The sequence below is a fragment of the Scyliorhinus torazame genome, chromosome 2 (genome assembly GCF_047496885.1).
Source record: "Scyliorhinus torazame isolate Kashiwa2021f chromosome 2, sScyTor2.1, whole genome shotgun sequence".
In the NCBI taxonomy this organism is placed as follows: Eukaryota; Metazoa; Chordata; class Chondrichthyes; order Carcharhiniformes; family Scyliorhinidae; genus Scyliorhinus; species Scyliorhinus torazame.
In genome coordinates this window covers 68697744-68718677 of record NC_092708.1, presented here as the reverse complement: position 1 = coordinate 68718677, position 20934 = coordinate 68697744, and the positions used below count along the sequence as shown (strand labels likewise).

At 50.5% G+C, this 20934-nt stretch overlaps 1 protein-coding gene across 2 annotated transcripts in view; it reads left to right on the top strand.

Moving 5' to 3' along the window:
• thsd7ba (thrombospondin, type I, domain containing 7Ba) overlaps positions 1-20934 on the top strand; it is a 1603431-nt gene that overhangs the window by 496878 nt on the left and 1085619 nt on the right. For both annotated transcript variants that reach the window (XM_072472193.1, XM_072472199.1), the window contains exon 3: positions 12536-13337. In XM_072472193.1, coding sequence (XP_072328294.1) covers positions 12536-13337 — 802 coding nt within the window. The remainder of the gene's footprint in view (positions 1-12535; positions 13338-20934) is intronic.

The window sequence follows — 20934 nt, the reverse complement described above, 5'->3', positions numbered from 1 at the left end:
CACCCAGATGACCTGTCTCAAGTGAATAGTTTATGTCAGACAAAATGATCCTTTCCTCTCACGGCCTTGACTGGTGGTGCCCAAGGCATGGATGACCATGGTTGAGGGCCTAAATAACATGTCCCAGTCACTGAGGGACGTGTCCCAGATGCAGATGGACATGTTGAGGCACTCCTGAGCATGGCCCAGTCACTGAGGAGCATCGCTGAGGGCGTCGGCACCAGGGTGCATCAATGGGGAACTCCTAGGACTGCAGAGCCAGATGACTCAGAAGCCTCTGGAGCTCACTCCAGCTGCCCCTCCATCCCAGGATGATGTTGACTGCAAATTGCAGTCTTCACACGCATTAGATGTGCCTTGCCTGCCACAAGGAGAAGCCAGTTATCTAATCAGCTCCCTGACCCTTCTTTGTTGAGGCAATTGTGCTAATTTAGTCTGCATAGCAATGCATGAGTGTGCCACTGATCGGTGCCTAATTGGAAACTCTTTGGAAGCAAAGTCCCCCAGCATTGAACCCGAAGGCTAATATGCACATTTCTATGACAAAGAGGTAACATAGAAATGTCCTCCAATGCACGGCGCTATGGTGGCGGTGCTCATCACACACATCATTTAGGAGATGGTGGGTCGCAGAGTCTTGATCCCCATGATGTTAGAACACCGGTCCATTGAATGCACTCATGACTCACCCTTGGTGGGCACACACACACCGCTGAGGCTCCCAAAAGTCGAAACACTTCATTCAGCTGGAGCTGAGAGTGGCAACTATGGTGAAGATTGGGGGTACAGGATGTCATGCCTCTGCTCCACACCATCCACACGTTTGGTGAGGGCTTCCTCCCTGAATCGTGCTGCTGTCTTTCTGGCAGTCATCCCCCTGACTGGATTTGGAACATGTGCTGGGAGGTATTTAAAAGGAGCGTCCCAGTGATTACAGTTTTCTTGCGGCAAGTGAAGCAGAGACAAGCCAACATGAGCATATTGTGAATCTCATGGAGGAAAAACATTTTGTTGAAGAGGCTAAATGTGCAACACACTTTCCCGCCATCAGCACCAACGGGATTTTCCTCGGTTTTCTTGCCAGGACCGCCACTTTGAAAAAAGTTTGGAAAGTTCCACCCAGAGTGTCAGGCTCTGCCTGAAAGTTGGCATGAATCTCTCCAGATGCAGAGCTGGGATTTCTGCCAGATTTTCAACCAGTCTGAGCAAAATAAATCTGGGGTGTGTGGTTTACGCCATCACTCTGGCAGGGAGCGGTCGATAGAGCTGACAAGGCCGGTTCAACAGAAATCAGTGCGCGATCTTTAAAGGGCGCCTTGATCAGCGCTGAAATAAACATACGCCCCCCCCAAACCCCTTTGAACAAAGAGGACCGTTTTCCCCCGTCACAAGCATTAAGGCAACCTTCTCTCCCCATCAACCCTGCACAAGTATCAGGGGCTCTCTTCACTCCCACTCCAAAAACCACCGTGGCGATATCGCAAGCACTTCCCTGGTCACAGCCAAGTCCCCTCACTTCCCTTCACAGGCAAGCCTTTCTTCCCTCCTTCACAGGACAGCTCTCCCTGATTCCCGTACCCCCCATGGACAAGGTCCCCCCTCACAGGCATCGGCCCTGCCCCAGGCACTGCCCCGGCACAGTTTGGTCGTGCAAGGTCGACACTTCCAATGCCTACCTGCGCCAGATGTGATGCCAGGGCACTACCCAGTCATATTCCACTCCCCCCAAGGGCTATACTTGCCTTGCCACCTGTGGTAAACCACTGTATTGTATTGTATTGTTACATGCTGGGGCTTGTCCCTGCTGGCTCCGCCTGTGGCTCCTCCCCTCGGGCTCATGTATAAAGGTGGCTGGTCTCCGCCTCTGATCCAGTTCGGGATCACAGGCCAGGACGCTTTCTGTTTAGTGTCTTAAAGCCTCAGTTACGTTCACCACTGGTCGTGTGTTCATTGATGGCATATCACCACCTCTAGTAGGATTCCCTCATCTGAATCCATCTTTAAATCCCTGTTGCAAACCTCACTAGTCATATTGTCGACGTTTGAATTTAGTGAGGAGGGGGTCATGTGGCGGGGAGGCCTGTTAATAATATTCAAATATAGTCAAATGTATTTAATTGTGGATCTTGCCCTCGTTATGTCACTGGGGAGGGGTGGAGAAAATCGGGAAAGAGATCCCGTCGGCAAGAACCTAGTTTCCTGACTCTCTTGGGATTTTGCACCCGCGTTGCCGTTTATGCTTGCAGTGGACTTTGGTGACAAATTGCCCCCTGAGTTTTCCCATTGTTTGTATCCTCCGCTCTGGGGAATCTGTGGCATGGGCTGACCGCTGGTGGGACCAGATGATCCCGCCAGCGGGAATAGCCAAAACATTTTGCCACTATCTCTGCAGCCTTCTCTTTCAGAATCAAGGGAATCACAGATCGAGGAGACTTTAAACCCATTTATTTCTCCAATCTATTTTTTTAATATGAATTACTTTATGTCGCTCACTCTCATGAGAGCCTTGGTCTCCAACTATTTTCTGCATGTTCTTTGTCTTCTACTCTTAAGACAGGCATAAAATGGTTATTTAATGTCTCTGACTATTCCTTACTCCGGGTTATAATTTCTCATGAAGTCATGTTTCTAAGTTCAAGGAGTTATGTTTACTTTTGCTAGGCTGTTCCTCTTTACATGCTTCTAAAAGCTCTTACTGTCTGTTTTTACAGTTCTTGCTCATTTGTTTCCATATTCAACTTTCTCCCTCTATTAATTTCTAGGTCAACTTCTGCAGATTTTTTAAACATCCCCTAATCCTCAGGTGTATTACTCTTTTTAAAAGCTTTTACTTGAATATCATCCTTAGCTTCTCTAGTTAAGTGCCTTAACTTTGAAATTCCCTCCCTAAAACCTTCTGCCTCTCCACATTCCTCTCCCACTTTAAAACCTTTCTGAAATCTTAATTAAAATTATTATTTAACATTTAGTCTCCCATTTTCATATCTATTTTTGGCTTGGGTTCATTTTTTCCTGATTACAGCTTTGCAAAACAACTTGGGACTTTTAGAAAGTTAGACTGCACACAAATACAAACTAGTATTGTTTTTGAAAACAAAAGTATAAAAGAGTAACAGAGAGTATGCAGATGTTAACACATGATTTTGTGACATGTCATGCCCAGTCTATCTATGTGTTAATAATACTTGCCATATGTAATATCCCATGATAAACTTCCACACAAATGTTCTGTGCCCCCACCTCATCAAAAAATACTACAGAATATTTGCTGCTTCCAGGGACATACCTTTCTATTCCTCCAGCTCAGGAATGATAGCATACAGAAGAATATTTGGTTCTTTAGTTTATAAGGACAGATACAAGGATCCTTCAACCACATTTTTAGAAAATAAAGATGACAGTGAAAAAGAACTTACCACTGAGGTGTATCAATGGATGTCTCTTACATTTGAATCAATGCAGGATAAATGCTACAATAATGGCATTCTTTAGGAATGGAGGGACTGTTGACAAGTGGGGAAAAATACTTGACGTCAATACATAAAAAGAATTAGTATTTTTTTCATAACCTTTAGTTATAACCTGTGAAGTGATATCATCATAAACTGGTTTTTGTAAGACAGATAACTGATGACTTATAAAGCTGTGATTCTGAAGGATTCCACTGCTCTTATTGATACCTAACAAATACTTCCCAGTTCCAGTATTAGACGTGCATTGTAATAAAAAGCTGGTGAAATGAAGGAAGTGATCCCTGGTTGCAATGGCTAAAGTTTAGTTTCTCGTGTTGGAACCACTGGTTCAATTGCTTTCTTTTAAAAAATAAATTTAGAGTACCCAATTCATTTTTTCCAATTAAGGGGCAATTTAGCGTGGCCAATCCACCTAGCCTGCACATTTTTGGGTTGTGGGGGCGAAACCTATGCAAACACAGGGAGAATGTGCAAACTCCATGCTTTCTTTTTATAAGGCAACATGGAGATGAAATATTTCACAATCATGATTGGCGAGAATCTTTACACATGCACTAGTGATCATAAACCTTTCCCTGGCCGGATATCTTGATCTTGGTTTTGCAAACGTGGAGGCACAGAGTCGATGCCCCATGTGGCAAATGCACACTCAAATAGAGTGTCACTCCTGGCAAACCTCAGTTTGCAAATTGTCCTTAATCACCTGCTCGAGGACACGTTGTTAATAGAAAAAGAAGGGAGTAGGTTAAAACTCCAGAAGTTTTTTTCTCAGCAACTATTCAATTGAAAAACCCACTGATAGATTACAATTATAATTTAAGGAGTTAAAGGGAAAAGTGATTGAGTCTAATTAGATCGCATTGCAGTATGTTCTCCTCATTTTCTCCTATAATCTGCTGACCTTACTTCCTTCTCGGAGATTGCAATATGTATTCAGATTGCTGCCCCTCATGTTATGATCTCTGGGGAATTGAATGACCAAATGTACCGAATCAGCCCCAAGAGAAGAACTTACCAACACGATTTCGCTTTTCGTAATTTCAATGAATCAGAAGCAACATGAAATAAACATGAATTAAGAGGTAAATGATACTTCAAATAAAAAGGTCAATTTCATCATGATGAGTCAATACCACAAAGATACATCTTACACAATTGCAACCGCTTTCGTCACTCCCTGCAGGGGCTGGTTTAGTACAGTGGGCTAATCAGCTGGCTTGTAAAGCAGAACAAGGCCAGCAGCACGGGTTCAATTCCCGTACCAGCGTCCCCGAACAGGCGCCGGAATGTGGCGACTAGGGGCTTTTCACAGTAACTTCATTTGAAGCCTACTTGTGACAATAAGCGATTTTCATTTTTTCATTTCAGATATATGATGGTATGTAGCTACCCAGTTGCACAACATGCTGCTCTTTATTCACGGAGAGTAGGAGTAGGTCAGGAGCCCTATCTGACAGAAGCTTTTCCTCTGAATTTTGGGTATGATTGTCATCAGCAAGGCATATCTCTCTGGTCCCTTTCTCCCTCAGGTCACAACTGTCCTGATTGTGCAGCTGTGAAGAGTACCTTTTCAACTGACCAATCGATAACTCCCCAGTTCACAGTTTGGTCACTTCTGGTCAATCACCGTTCCCCTTTGTGTCTCTGATCTAGTCACACAGCTTTCCATATTGCTCATGCAATATGTTCAATAGCTCCTGTCTCCTTTTCTGCCAAATAGAAAAACTGACTTGTTCCCGAGAGAGATTTGTGCATATTTTCCTCACAATAATTCAATGTCTTCCACTTTCTGTCTGTCTGCCCTTCCCTTCATACCTGATGCACTGATCATTTTCAACCTCAAACTCTCTCATCATCATTCCTCAGTAGCTCTTTGTCTGCCTTCTCTGTGTCGGGCCACATGGACTTTTGCATCTTAACTTCTCTTTTGTTGAATAATTTCTTATTATTCAAGAAAATTGCAATTAGTCCCTTCGCAATTGATAAAAACTCTTAAGGTCCTCTTCAAACACTTTTAGACAATTATAAATTCCTCAGATAGTTTAAAGAAATTACAAATTTTCCTTACCAGCTTGCTTCCGGGTCACTTCAGCAGCCACCAATTCTATTCCCCAATACTATTGTTCTGCTACCCATCACACGACTGTTTTTTTCCAACACAGATGTTTAACTCCATACGATTTACATGCAAATTTCAAAACATAGGTAATTTCCAAACGATTTGGTGAGACACATTCCTCAGCATGAATTACTTTCTAGTCTCCAAAATGGCTCTCTTTTAGTGTTTTACCAGTCTCTGTTCCATGTGTTTGTAATTAGAAATTGATTTTTATTTTTCCTCCTGATATGGCGGCATTTCAAAAATATTTTAAAGGAAGAATAATTGATCAATAGATTTGAAAAAGTGACTTGAAAATTTAAATAATTTTTTTTTAAATGCCCCTCAAAATTAAAAAGGAAATCGAACTGCCACTGAAACCAAGTACAATTGCTGGGTAGCTTTGAAATGAACACATTGAGGTATTTGGGCAAGAACCTCTTATATATAGCAGAACCATAGAAATTAGATTTGCTCCCTCTCAGGATATGGGCAACATTGGCAAGGCAATCCTTTGTTGCCCTGTCAAGAGAGTGTTGAGGTAGAGTGCTGTGCACAGCATTAAGAGTTTACCATGTCCTAAAGGAATTGTGTGAAGTTGAGGATCAGTAGGGCACATCCCTTCGCCGAAGAATATTGGCGAACAAGTTGGATTTTCATAACTATTCTGCAGGGACCATGCCCATAAATTTCCCAGATTTATTTGATTCACATTCAGAACATCTGGTGAGATTTGATTGACAAAGAATCATAGAATCATCATAGAATTTACAGTGCAGAAGGAGGACATTCAGCCCATCGAGTCTGCACCGGCCCTTGGAAAGAGCACCCTACGCAAGCACACACCTCCACCCTATCCCCGTAACTCAGTAACCCCACCCGACCTTTTTGGACACTAAGGGTAATTTAGCATGACCAATCCACTTAACCTGCACATGTTTGGACTGTGGGAGGAAACCAGGGCACCAGGAGGAAACCCACGCAGAACGTACAGACTGCACACAGACTGTGACCCAAGCTGAGAATCGAACCTGGGAACCTGGAGCTGTGAAGCAACTGTGCTAACCACTGTGCTACCGTGCTGCCCATGTTGCGTTTCTTTGAAAGGAAGCATTTCAAAGACACTCTGAAGGCTTACCTCAAGGAACACAACATGGACATCAATGCCTTGCTCAGAAGAAACCTACTTGGAGGAACCTCCTGATTGAAGGGGCACAATTCTTCGAAGACACCCGCCAGCAAGAGGAGGCCCAGAAAAGGAGCCTGAGAAAGGAATACCAGTGATCTGGGGTCCAAGGGACCAATTCCACGTCCCGTAAACACCTGCCAAGTGTGTGGTTGAAGATGCAGCTTTAGGATCTGACTCATCAGCCATGTGTGAATGCACAGAACCCATGACCAGTAATACAGAGTTTCTTAGGTGGACAATCATACTCATTATAGTGAGTGATCACCAAAGAGAAGAAGACTTTAACCACGCGACTATAGTACATGTATTTATGATGCAGCTGCCAATGATCAGAACAGTTTTTCTCCTATGTATCATAGCAGGTTTGACCCTGGATATCAGGCGTTATGTTCAAGGAAACAATCCCAGTTGCAATAATAATAAACTCTATTATTGTCACAAGTAGGCTTACATCAACACTGCAATGAAGTTACTGTGAAAATCCCCTACTCGCCACACTCCGGCGCCAGTTTGGGTATTCTGAGGGAGAATTGAGAATGTCCAATTCACTAACAAGCACATCTTTTGGGAGGAAACCGGAGCACCCGGAGGAAACCCACGCAGTCAAGGGGAGAATGTGCCGACTCCACACAGACAGTGACCCAAGCCGGGAATCGAACACGGGTCCCTGGCACTGAGAAGCAACAGTGCTAACCACTGTGCTACCGTGATGCCCACCTTTAGCATGGAACATTGCGCACACTGTTTTCAAGTGAAAGAAAAATCATATCTGGGAATGCTTATGCTTTGGAATCAAATCCTGCATCTTGCATTAGTGACTAGAACTGGGTACGGGGCAGAGAATTAATCATGTTGGAACTCTTGTATTTTGCTTTTGTAGCCCTATAGTTGCCTGATTGTTGATTGCTGTTCTGCATTGGTTGCACTTCTTTATGATTGAGACTCCTGAGTATTTTTCAGCATTATCCTTGAGTATTATAAAACCATTACTGGTGTGAAGATATAGGGCGGATACTCCGTTTTCCAACACCGATTTTATGATTGGCAATCGGGCGCAGAATCTATTTTTACGACACAATTGGGGACGGCACCTGTTTAACGCAAGTTGCGCATGCTCCATGCTCTCCAAAATGGCATCATCGTGGTGCACGCCGCACACTGTTGGGACGGCCTCAGGATGTCACCTGAAAGCGCCCCCCCCGATGCTCCGCCCCCGATGGGCCGAGTTCCCGGCCGCAGGGGGACGTGTGGTGTCAACGGTGGGGAACTCAGTATGGTGGCTGCAGACTGTGTCCAGCACCGCCACAGTCGGCCAGGAGCTGTGCTGCTGGCCGGGGTGGGGGGGGCCTTTGGCGAGGGCTGAGGGGATTGGTGGGGGGTGGCCAGGGCATGGTGACGGGGTGTCCAGGGGTCACTACCTGGCAGGTCGGGTCCTCGTATGGCCAGTACCATGCTGTACTGCGCGACCACTACAGGTCATCGCCGTGCGCATGTGCGGCCACAGACCCGGCAATTCTTTGGTCGCTTACTTCGAGGAGGCTGGACCGCTGGCTCCTCACTGGTTGCAGCGTGATGCTGGGGCGATGCCGATTTTTCCCACGCAAAACGCCATGGATCCTTAGGACAAAGCCTCAAAATTGGAGAATCCAGCCCGTTATCTATTTTCCGGCCTATATTTCTTTTTTATTCATTCGTGGGATGTGGCGACTCTGGTTGGACCAGCATTTGTTGCCCGTCCCTAATTGACCATTTTGGAGGGCATTTTAAGAGCCAACCACATTTCTGTTGGTCTGGAGTCCCATATAGGCCAGACCAGGAAAGGATGGCAGATTTCCTTCCTGAAAGGATATTAGCGAACCAGATAGGCTTTTACAACAATCGACAAAGGTTTCATAGTCATCATTGGACTTTTAATTCCAGCTTTTTATTTAATTCAATTTCACATTTTGCCATGGTAGGATTCTAACCCAGGTCCCCAGAGCACCACTACATCATCACTTCCCCTTAACACCTATTTGGATTACAGTATCAGTCATCATTCTGCAACTATCACACTTTCTGCAACTCACTGGTCAGAATTTTGCACTCGCTGCGCAGGTGCGTGGTGGACATGATCGATCGCAAAAAGGGGCAAAATGACATTGGGAAGGCATCCCAAGGTCATCGTGCCTCCTCATGATATTTCAGTTGGCAGGCATACGTGGAAATCAGTAGCATGACGCTGACAGTTAAAGGGTCAATTAAAGTAATTCCAATTTTAAGTCGCCCGTACACTTTTACACTCACTTACAGGCCACTCAGCTACGCAGTCTTCATGTTTCCAGTACATTCTACTCCAGCAGAGGATAAAAGGCCCACAGGCATTTCAAAGTTGATTAGTTACGAGTTTGGCTGTCAGTGGTTTGGAGCTGGTTTATAGAGAGTTTCTGGCAGTTTTCTGTTGTTCTGGAGAACTCTCTGATTTCTTAACTTTTGCAGAGGCCTTCTGTTGATAAGGCCCTTCAGTGCAGGAACCTGTGAAACCATCTGCGCAAAAGTGGAGACTGTGCACTTTGCTGGAGGGACCTCAGAAGAGGGAAGAAGCCAGTTGCTCAAAGGCAGTGTCCTAGAGTGAGATACATAGAACGTGAGCGCAGGCAGAAAGGGTGCAGGGCCAGCAGGAAGTGTAAGGCAGAAGAGTCTGGAGATGGCATCATTCCCCAGCACGCAGAGTCTACAGGCTACATTCATGCTGCCTGGACATATCTGCAGGGAGACTGTCACTTATATATGCGAGATGATTGGTCGAGAGATCACCTCCAACTGTATAGGTAGCACCATATGCCAGTGGCTCTTAAGTTTACAATTGCCCTGGGCTTTTGCTCCTTCGGTTCTTTCCAGGGATCTGTGGGAGATCTATGTAGTGTCACCTAATCGACTGCTCACTGCTGCTTCAAAGAGGTCACAGACGTTCTATTCTGAAGGATCAGTATCTTCATTCACTTCCAGACTGATGAGGCCAGCTAGGTTGAGTGAGCCAGAGGCTTTGCTGCAATTGCAGGATTTCCCCGCATCCAGGGAACCATTGACTGCACACATGTGGCCATAAGGGCATCCGCGGGGTGCTGGGTGCCTTCATCAATAGAACGGGCTTCCACTCCCTCCATGTCCAGATTGTGTGTGACCACAAAAGTTAGATACTGCAGTTTTGTGTCAGGCAGCCTGGAAACTGTCATTCTTCCTACATTCTCTCCGAGGTGCCAAAACTCTTTGCTCCTCCAGCTCACTTGGATGATTGGCTCCTGGAGGACAAAAGCTATTCGTGGTATAGGTGGCTGATAACACCACTGAAAAGCCCAAGGACTGCAGCCGAGGAGAGCTACAATCATAGATATGCCTCCACAAGGGCAGTAATTGAGAGAACCATAGGCCGACTCAAGATAAGGCTTCACTGCCTTGACTGCTCATGTGGACCACATCAATATCTCCTTGAGTGCTTCCCTTATTATTGTTTTCTGCTGCTCACTGCTCCTTGGTTTTGTCAAGGAGCGTACTCATTGGTAGTTGAAGACAGCAATCCTACTCCACAAACTGCAGGGAATATTTTAAGTACTGGGTCTGAGGAGGAGCTGGAGAAGCCCCAAGGTGAGGAGCAGGATCTCGATGTGAGAATACTTACAGGAGGCATAGAGACCAGGAAGGCCTTGATTCAGAGAACTTTCAGCCTGAAAGCTAAAGCAAGGAGTCAAGATGATGGCAAGGGATGTTCCCCCACCTCACTGATTTCTTCTGATGAGGAATCCTGTCACCTTTAAATCAAGTCCTGACCTCTGAAGTAAAATTTGCAGACTTTATTCTGTGTCATACACAACTTCCGGGCCTCTTCCCTTTGGTAAGTAAAGTTGCCATAGTCCCAGATGACCATAGTCTGCTTTCCCCTTTGAGAGCAGGAGAGCTGACTGGTGGTGATTTAACCTGAGGATCACCACACCTGAGGCAAGGGGAAAGGTAGAGAAGGTGGGTCTTCATGAATAACATAAACCAGTATGGGAATTGAACCCATGCTGCTGGCCTCATTCTGCTTCATGCACCAGCTTTCCAGCCAACTGAGCTAAACAGCCCCATTTTCCCTATAAATTGCAAGAAGCACACTAAGGTCATTGCACAAAATGTAATATCTTTATAATAAAGGCAAAGATACAGACTAGTACACATGCATCAATTAAACATTATTCACCCGTGAGAACTCCTTTTGTGATAATTCTTGGTGCCCACCCTTGTCCCCCGACCTCCGGCAGGGCTAGGCCTCTCTCATGTAGGCTGGCAGTTAATTGGCCAGCCAATGTGAAGTTGCCAGGTGGGAGTGGATTTCTCATTCACTTCTGGTCTGGTCGATCACACTTGTACGTCAGGCTGGAAATTCAGGCCATTCTGCAGTTTCTGAACTGTCTCATCCAATTCCACTGTCCCATCCAGTCTGATACCGTCTGCAAGTTGACCACTTTGTGTTGCTGAACCCGGGCCATTTATTACAAATCATGAGCAACAGAGATCTGAGCAAAGAATACTTCAGCCTCGCTCTGACATACATTAAATAACAAATGCTTAACCGTCTGACCATTGACCAATTTCTGATCCATTTCCTAGTTTAACTGTGAACTCGTACAGTTTTTAGTTTAATAGATAGCCTTTCATGCAGGACTTTGTCAAAAATGTTTTGTATGTTGAGGTTTACCTATGCTTCACACAGTGAGTAATTTAAGGACAAAGACTCTGGAATCATTTTGGGAATACTTTGTGCAAAAGAAAGTATTGCAGATGCTGGAAGCTTGAAATGAAAACAGACCATGTTGCAAATACTCAGCAGGTCCACCCTCACCCTTCTACTGTCTTTGAACTTGCTTAAAACCTGTTACATCACTCACTTTTTCCAGTTCTGACAAAAGATCTTCGACTTGAAACGTTAATTCCACTCCTCTCTTCACAATGTTTCCTGACCTGCTGAGCATTTCCAGCATTTGCTGTATTTTCAGCAGGGAACTTCTCGGTTGCACTGAGGGAGATTCTGAAGAGGGAGATTAGTCGAATAGTCTTTCTATCTGAGTCCCTCTGGTGATGGAAACAATCTGGGGATCTAACACCATAATCTTCACCTTTTCTTCTCCTTTACATCGAATAACTGTGTGTCCCTGGAATCGAGGAGAAGAAATAAGAATGTTACTTTACTGGTGTATTTTCTATATTTCAATGATTAAAAAGCAATGTAAACATACCTTTTGGCACTTATTTCTTTTTTCAGCCCTTTCATGACAGACAATCGAGTGTTCTTTTTCCAAATGACATCCATCCTCAGCTCTTAATGTTTGTTCCAGGCTGTCTTTATCCTATAATCTATTTGGTAATTTAAAAAAAAAATTTAGAGTGGCCAATTCATTTTTTCCAATTAATGGCCAATTTAACGTGGCCAATCCACTTACCCTGCACATCTTTGGATTGTGGGGGTGAAACCCACGCAAACACGGGGAGAATGTGCCAACTCCACATGGACAGTGACCCAGAGCTGGGATCGAACCTGGGACCTCGGCGCCGTGAGGCAGCCATGCTAGCCACTGTGCTGCCCTCCGAGGTTATTTGAAAATTTAAGACACCTGAGTGCGGATTACAGTCACGCAAATTATGCTCGCTGTACATGGACACACAGTTTTTCAAATGTGCCTACTTTTTCTGTTCACGCTAATACTGAATCTGCGTTTTCAGTTAAGATAACGAATTACTCAATTTGTTTTCTGCTTTTAGGTCAGTGGGGCCGATGTATTGGCGAAGACTGTGGTCCAAATGGAGTGCAAAGTAGAACAGTATGGTGTGTCCATATCGAAGGCTGGACAACGCACCATTCCCACTGTAAATATGAAGAGAGACCAGAAATTCAGAGGGACTGTTTCAAGGTGTGCGACTGGCACCAGGAACTTTTTGAGTGGGAATTCTCTAAATGGGGAGATTGTGCACTTCATGTTACTTCGAAGAAAGTTAAGCCACGGACCTCCAATTGTGTCACCGCACAGCAGGGACTGCAGCATAGGAAAGTACACTGCATACGAAAATCCAACAGATCGCTGGTGTTAGACGAGATTTGTGAATTCTTTACACCAAAGCCTGCTTCGGAACAAGCCTGCCTCATTCCCTGCCCACAGGACTGTGTCGTGTCAGAGTTCTCAGCTTGGTCAGCCTGCAGCAAAGGATGTGGGAAAGGATTACAACATCGTATTCGCTCAGTATTGTCATCACCCTTGTATGGTGGTAAGACCTGCCCATCTCTAACAGAAACTAAGGGCTGTGATATCCAGGTCTCCTGCTTGGTTGGGGAGGACGATTTTCAATACAGTTTAAAAGTAGGTCCCTGGAGTGATTGCAGACTGCCACACCAAAGACACATCTGGCAAAATGGCAAAGCTGTACTGAACCTAAGTTTGCAATCATCCAAAAAGAATGATGTGAAGCATCAAATCCAACAACATTCCAAGCCCTGGGATGTAGAGATAGGATATCAAACAAGACATGTCCATTGTACGAGAAGTGATGGAAAGAATGCCATGCTAAGGTAACGTCATTGTTTGACGTGCTTGCCTATTCACAAGCATTCGTGAAAACAGTGGGCGGTGGAGTAAATCCATCCAGCTAAAATTGAGGCAATGTGCTAAATATGGAATTTTACAGCTGTACAGCAGATTAAAGGTTAAATAGCTAACTGGATTTTAATGAAGTTTTATAAAAGCAATCAGAAAAGTAGAGAGGGAAAGTATCATTAAAGTCAGGAAAAGATGCTGCCACTGGTTTCTAAAGAGGTGCTGGATTTTGATTTTGGTGACGTGCCTGTGGAAAGCAGGGTTGGATTTTCAGGGCCCTTTGAGTAAGGGCTAGGAGTTGGAAGGGCTGGCAAAATAGTACCAGAAGGAGTCAGGTGGGGAACACAACGCCTTCCCACTGCCATGCCATATTGCCAATGGCGTGAAAGCTGGCACTAAGATGCCTGACTGGATACCAACTGAGTAATTGAGTAGCCAATAAAGGACCACTTCCCACCTCCGTAGGCAGTTTGCATGCCTCGGTAGATCCCATCACCATGTGCGGTGATGTTTGGATGATACCTGGTGCCCCTCCCAGTGCCTTCCAATTGGTGAGTTGCGGAGGGGGGAGGAGGGGGGGGGGTACATGGGTGGCCCTTCTTTATGAGCATTCCATGGCCCAAAGGGAGGAATCCCCAAAATTAATTGGGATAATCAGAGTATGAAAGGTTTAGAGGGGACATAAATTCTAAGTGCAGCTAGGAGACCTTTTTGAGCTAGTATGTAGAGAGCCTGACAAGAAAGGGGGTGGGAATTGACCTAGTTTTAGGGAATGGGGCAGGTGGTATAAGTGTCAGTTGGGGAGCATTCTGGTGATAGTGACCAGAACTTGGTAAGATTAAAAGTAGCTATGGAAAAGGACAAAGACAGACCAGAAATAAAAGTTCTGAATTGGAGGAAGCCCAATTTTAATAGGATAAGACCATAAGACATAGGAGCAGAATAAGGCCTCTCGGCCCATCGCGTCTGCTCTGCTATTCAATCATGGCTGATATTTCTCTCATCTCTATTCTCCTGCCTTTTCCCCATAACCCCTGATTCCATTATTAATTAATAACCTATCTATTTCTCTCTTAAAGACACTCGGTGTTCCACAGATTCACCACACTCTGGCTGAAGAAATTCCTCCTCATCTTTGTTTTAAAGGATCGTCCCTTCAGTCTGAGGTTGTGCCCTCTGGTTCTAGTTTTTCCTACAAGTGGAAACATCCTCTCCATGTCCACTTTTTCTAGGCCTCTCAGTATTCTGTAAGTTTCAATAAGATCCCCCCTCATCCTTCTGGGGATCATTCTTGTGATCCTGCTCTGGACCCTTTCCAAGGCCAGTAAATCCTTCCTTAGATATGGGACCCAAAACTGCTCACTATACTCCAAATGGGGTCTGATCAGAGTTTTGTACAGTCTCAGAAGTATATTCCTGGTCTCGTATTCTAGCCCTCACAACATGACTGTGAACATTTCATTTGCCTTCCTAGCTGCTGACTGAACCTTAAGAGAATCTTGAACTAGGACTCCTTAGTCTCTTTGTGCTTTTGATTTCCTAAGCCTTTTCCCATTTAGAAAATAGTCTATGCCTCCATTTTTCCTATCAAAGTACATAACCTCGCACTTTTCCACATTATATTCCATCTGCCACTTCTTTGCCCACTCTCCTAGCCTGTCCACGTCCTTCTGCAACCCCCTGCTTCCTCAATACTACCAGTCACTCTGCATATCTTTGTATCATCTGCAAACTTGGCACAGTACCCTCAGTCCCTTCTTCCAGATCATTAATGTATATTGTGAAAAGTTGTGGTCCCAACACCGACCCCTGAGGAACACCACCAGTCACTGGCTGCCATCCTGAAAAAAGACTCCTTCATCCCCACTCTCTGCCTTCTGCCAGTCAGCCAATCCTCTATCCATGCTAGGATCTTACCATTAACACCATGGGCTCTTAACTTATTTAACAGCCTTCTATACCGCAGCTTGTAAAAGGCCTTCTGGAAATCTAAATAGATCACGTCCACTGGTTGTCCTTTGTCTAACTTTCTTGTTACCTCCTCAAAGGAGATTTGTCAGAAGTAGAGAGAGTACAAAGCCAACATGTTCCTGTAAAGGTGAATGGTGGGATCAAAACGTCCAGAGAACTCTTTAAAGGGGAATACAGGGGGCGTCATTCTCCGACCCCCCGCCGGGTCGGAGAATGGCCGTTGGCCGCCGTGAATCCCGCCCCCGCCCCCGCCGAAGTCTCCGAAGGGAGAAAAGTCGGCGGGGCGTTAATGGCGCCGCTGCCGCGGAGAATGTCACGGGTCTGCGCAAGGCAGCCGATTTTCGGCCTGCCGATATTCTCCCTTCCGGATGGGCCGAAGTCCTGTCGACGTGATGACCGTTCACGTCGACGTGAATCAAACCTCCTTTTCATCGGCGTGACCCGGTGCTCCAGGCTCACGCCGACCAGCGAGGAGGTGAGTGACGGCCTGGGGGGTTGGCTCTGGGCAGGAAATGGCGTGGCCGCAGACTGATTGCGTGAGGAGAGGTGTGTCTCGGCTTGTGTGTGTGTGTGTGCGGCGGGGGGGGGGGGGGGGGGTGGTTAGAGTAGGCTGGGCTCCGGGGGAGTGCCGGGAGGGGGTCCGTGCCGGGGTGGAGGTTGGGGGGGTCCGTGCTGGGGTGGAGGTTGGGGAGGGGGTCCGTGCCGGGGTGGAGGTTGGGGAGGGGGTCCGTGCTGGGGTGGAGGTTGGGGGGGGGGTCCGTGCTGGGGTGGAGGTTGGGGAGGGGGTCCGTGCCGGGGTGGAGGTTGGGGGGGGGGGGTCCGTGCTGGGGTGGAGGTTGGGGAGGGGGTCCGTGCCGGGGTGGAGGTTGGGGGGGGGGGTCCGTGCTGGGGTGGAGGTTGGGGAGGGGGTCCGTGCCGGGGTGGAGGTTGGGGGGGGGTCCGTGCTGGGGTGGAGGTTGGGGGTTGGGGAGGGGGTCCGTGCCGGGGTGGAGGTTGGGGGGGGGGTCCGTGCTGGGGTGGAGGTTGGGGAGGGGTTCCGTGCCGGGGTGGAGGTTGGGGGGGGGGTCCGTGCTGGGGTGGAGGTTGGGGAGGGAGTCCGTGCCGGGGTGGAGGTTGGGGGGGGTCCGTGCTGGGGTGGAGGTTGGGGGTTGGGGAGGGGGTCCGTGCCGGGGTGGAGGTTGGGGGGGGGGGTCCGTGCTGGGGTGGAGGTTGGGGGTTGGGGAGGGGGTCCGTGCCGGGGTGGAGGTTGGGGGGGGGTCCGTGCTGGGGTGGAGGTTGGGGGGGGGTCCGTGCTGGGGTGGAGGTTGGGGGGGGGTCCGTGCTGGGGTGGAGGTTGGGGAGGGGGTCCGTGCTGGGGTGGAGGTTGGGGGGGGGGTCCGTGCTGGGGTGGAGGTTGGGGGTTTGGGAGGGGGTCCGTGCCGGGGTGGAGGTTGGGGGGGGGGGGGTCCGTGCTGGGGTGGAGGTTGGGGGTTGGGGAGGGGGTCCGTGCCGGGGTGGGTGATGGGAGGGCAAATGAGTTGGTCCACCTGGCCAGGTGCCAGCCTCCAACAGTTGGACCCATGCGGTCCATGCCACCTGGCTGGGGGGAGGAGGGGATATGGGCAATGATGACCTGTCGTCGTTCCCCTCCCCCCCCACCAGGCCGTCATGTTTTCAGACCATCCAGCGATGTTGGCCGCCGTGGTGGCAGCCGCTCATGTCTATGTTGCCCTGGATGAGGAGGAGGAGGAGGAGGAGGAGGAGCGTGCCAGAGAGGCGGCGCAGGCTGCCGCAGAGGGGCAGGCGGCAGCCGTCCAGGCTGGAGGGACACCTGACCGACAGGACGAGGAGGGGGAGGAGGACGTCGTGGCCCCACGGCAACGGAGGCACCCGAGGGCGCCCCGTGTGTACCGGCCCCGGCAGTCATACCAGGACCTCACGGACCGGGAATGCAGGAGGAGACTCCGGATGAGCCGGGAAACCGTGGCACACATCTGCCACCTGCTGGCACACCTGTCACCGCGTGGCACTGGCGGGGGACACCCTCTCCCCGTGTCCGTCAAGGTTACGGTGGCCCTGAACTTTTATGCAACGGGGTCATTCCAGGCACCGAGTGGGGACCTGTCCGGCATATCGCAGACATCGGTGCATCGGTGCATCCGGGCAGTGACAGATGCTGTTTATGCCATGGCGCACTGCTACATCCGCTTCCCCGTGGACCGGGCCAGCCAAGATGCCCGGGCCGTGGGCTTCTCTGCCGTTGCCAGGTTCCCCATGGTCCAGGGCGCGATCGATGGGATGCACGTCGCCGTGCGGCCACCTGCAGAGAACAGGGCCATGTTCACTAATAGGAAGGGGACCTATTCAATGAACATACAGGTGGTCTGCGACCACCGCATGATGATCCTGCACGTCTGCGCCCGTCACCCAGGCAGTGTACACGACTCATTCGTGTTGTCGCGGTCATCCATCCCCGGCATGTACGAGGGACGCCATCCCCGGCTGAGGGGCTGGTTGCTGGGCGACAGGGGCTACCCATTGCGATCGTGGCTGATGACACCTATACGGAGGCCACGCAATGAGGCGGAGAACCGCTACAATGATGCCCATGTAGCGACAAGGGGAGTGATCGAGAGGTGCTTTGGCGTGCTGAAGATGCGTTTCAGGTGCCTGGACCTCTCTGGGGGCGCCCTCCAGTATCGGTCAGATAGGGTCGGCCGCATCATTGTGGTGTGCTGCGTCCTGCACAACATAGCCCAGCAGAGGGGCGATGTGCCGCAGGCAGAGGAGGGCGGAGTGGAGGAGCAGCAGGAAGAGGCCCAGTCCTCCCCAGATGAGGGGGATGGGGGCAATGGTCAGGGCAGACGGGGTAGACACAGGCGGGTGGCTGTCCACCGTTACCGGCTGGCCCAGCGGGCACGGGACAGACTGATAGACGCCCGCTTCACTGACTAGGTGGGCGTGGGAATCGGGTAGTATGGCCACAGACCGCACACCATGACAACAGCCGACCACCCACACCCCCCACCCATCCACCCACCCAGCACCCTCACCCCCCTCCCCAACCCCACACACCCCACCCGCATGCACACCACCCCCCCACCCCCAATTGCCGATCCACCGGCGGCACAACGGGCCGGGCTCACCCAGTTGCGGGTGGACGCGTGTCTATCGCAGGCCATGGAGGATGATGACAACCCGCCTCCGATGAGCTCCTGGCTCTACATCGTTGGACTATGTCTGACCCATGGCCACAGTACCACCATCCACCCGGACCATCCCTGCATGCGGCTGTGACACTGCAGCGCACGGTCCCGTCCTCTGCCCGGGGGATGTTGATGGCGGCCCAGGGGGAAGGGGGCAGACTCACCTGGGGCTGAGGTAAGACCACCTGTCACACACACACTTGCGCTCAACGTACATGACACGCCCGCACACTTTGGACAGAGCACAAAGGCAGCTTCGGTAGGTTTAACATTGACTTTAATAACCAAAGGAGTTCATGCACGTGCCCTAGCCCCTAAAACTCATCTGTGCCCTGCACCCGTGCCAACTTACTCAGTGTCTAATTGTTTGGCCTTATGGGCCCTTTGACTACGTCTACGTGGTTCCCCAGACGGTACAGCAGAACTGGAGGTGGACTCCTGTGATTCCTGCCCTCTGACACCGGATCCCTTTGGCGGCCGTTTCCTGGGGCGTCCTGGCCTAGATGGGCCAGGCTGCGGCCCGGGCGACTGGGATGGCGAGCTGCCAGCCTGTCCTGCCCGTTGCCCACCCGATGCACCTGGGACGGAAGGGGGGGAGTCCGAGGTGTCGCGGTGTACCGGGACCTCCCCTACAGAGGGAGCCGGGACGGACCACACCACCTCCTCCTCCCTCGGGGTGCCCGATGGCCCCCAGGCCTCTACATGGGTGGGGGATGCGAACGGACTGGCCATCCGACGCGCCCCCGACATCTGGCGCTGCTAGTCCTGGAGGCCCGTGCTGGTATCGACAGGGGTCTGCAGGTTTGCAGCCATGGAGCCCAGGGGGTTGTCGAACCCTGTCTGCGACAGTGCGACGCCAGCTCGCACATGGCCACTGGCACCGATGCCCTCAGCGATGGCCTGCTGAGACTGGGCCATGGCCTGCAGAGACTGGGCCCTGGCCTGCAGAGACTGGGCTATGGCCTGCTGAGACTGGGCCATGGCCTGCTGAGACTGGGCCATGGCCTGCTGAGACTGGGCTATGGCGTTGAGCGCCTCTGCCAACTGGCGCTGGCACTGGCTCATGGCCTCCTGTGAGAGGGCAGCCATTTCCTGGGCCACAGACGCCGCCTGCACGGAAGGCCCCAGGCCTCGCAAACCGTTCCCCATGTCTGACACCGTCGCACCCATTGCCTCCACCGCGGACGCCACCCGTGCGGTGTCAGCCTGGGTGGCACGCATGACCGGGACCACTCCCAGCTCCTGAACGCGGGTGGACTCCTCCACCTGCGACCGCAGCCGCCGCAAGCCACCCGTCACCCTATTCGCTCGTCTCCGTGTCGGTGGTTGCATCGGATCTATGTGTGGGTGTGGTAACTGCAGGAACCCGGGATCCATCTGGGCGGCAGATGTTCGCTTGGCCTGGGCTGCCCTCCGACCGCCCGGTCCCTCTGCTGCTCCTACCTCCACCTGCTGTACCGGGACGGCTGTGTTGTGCGCACCAGTGAGTGTACCAGACGCCTCATCACTAAAGTGCCCAACCGTGGTGAGTGTTTCTGCGATGGTGGAGGGTGTTGGTGACAGCAGTGGCGTTGTGTCGTGCTCTTCGTCCCACTCTGAGTCCATGGCACTTTGGGGTGGGGGTTCGGCTCCACCCATCCACTCTGAGTCACTGTCCGGTATTTCGTCTTCCCGGGTAGGGGTGTCCTGGGTAGTGCTGTCCCGGGTAGTGCTGTCCCGGGTAGTGCTGTCCCGGGTAGGGGTGTCCTGGGTAGTGGTGTCCCGGGTAGGGGTGTCCTGGATAGTGGTGTCCTGGGTAGTGGTGTCCTGGCTCGGATGTGACGGGGGCCTGTGGCTGCCCCCCTCATCGCTGGGTGGTCGCTCCCGCACGTGACGGGGGTGTCGTCTCCCTGTTGCTCCAGGTCTCTCCGTCTCCCGTGGTGTGCGAGGGGCATCCTGCGGGCGTCGCATGCTGGAGGGTGCGGGTCTCTCCGTCTCCCGTGGTCTCCGAGGGGCATCCTGCGGGCGTTGCATGCTGGAGGGTGCGGGTCTCTCCGTCTCCTGTGGTCTCCGAGGGGCATCCTGCGGGCGTCGCATGCTGGAGGGTGCGGGTCTCTCCGTCTCCCGTGGTCTCCGAGGGGCATCCTGCGGGCGTCGCATGCTGGAGGGTGCGGGTCTCTCCGTCTCCTGTGGTCTCCGAGGGGCATCCTGCGGGCGGTCTGCATCTGCGGGGATGGGTGCCTGGACGTTTGGTCCTGCGATACACAATGAAGCATGCATGGTTAGACATCAGGCAGTGATCAGGTGATACGGGGGAGGGGGATATAGGGGAGGGGAGATATGGGGACGGGCTGTTGGTGGCTCACTTGCTCGTGGGGCCCCGACCTCTGCATCAGCAACCTCCCGGTCCTCAGGTCCGCCAGCCAGTTCCAGGGCC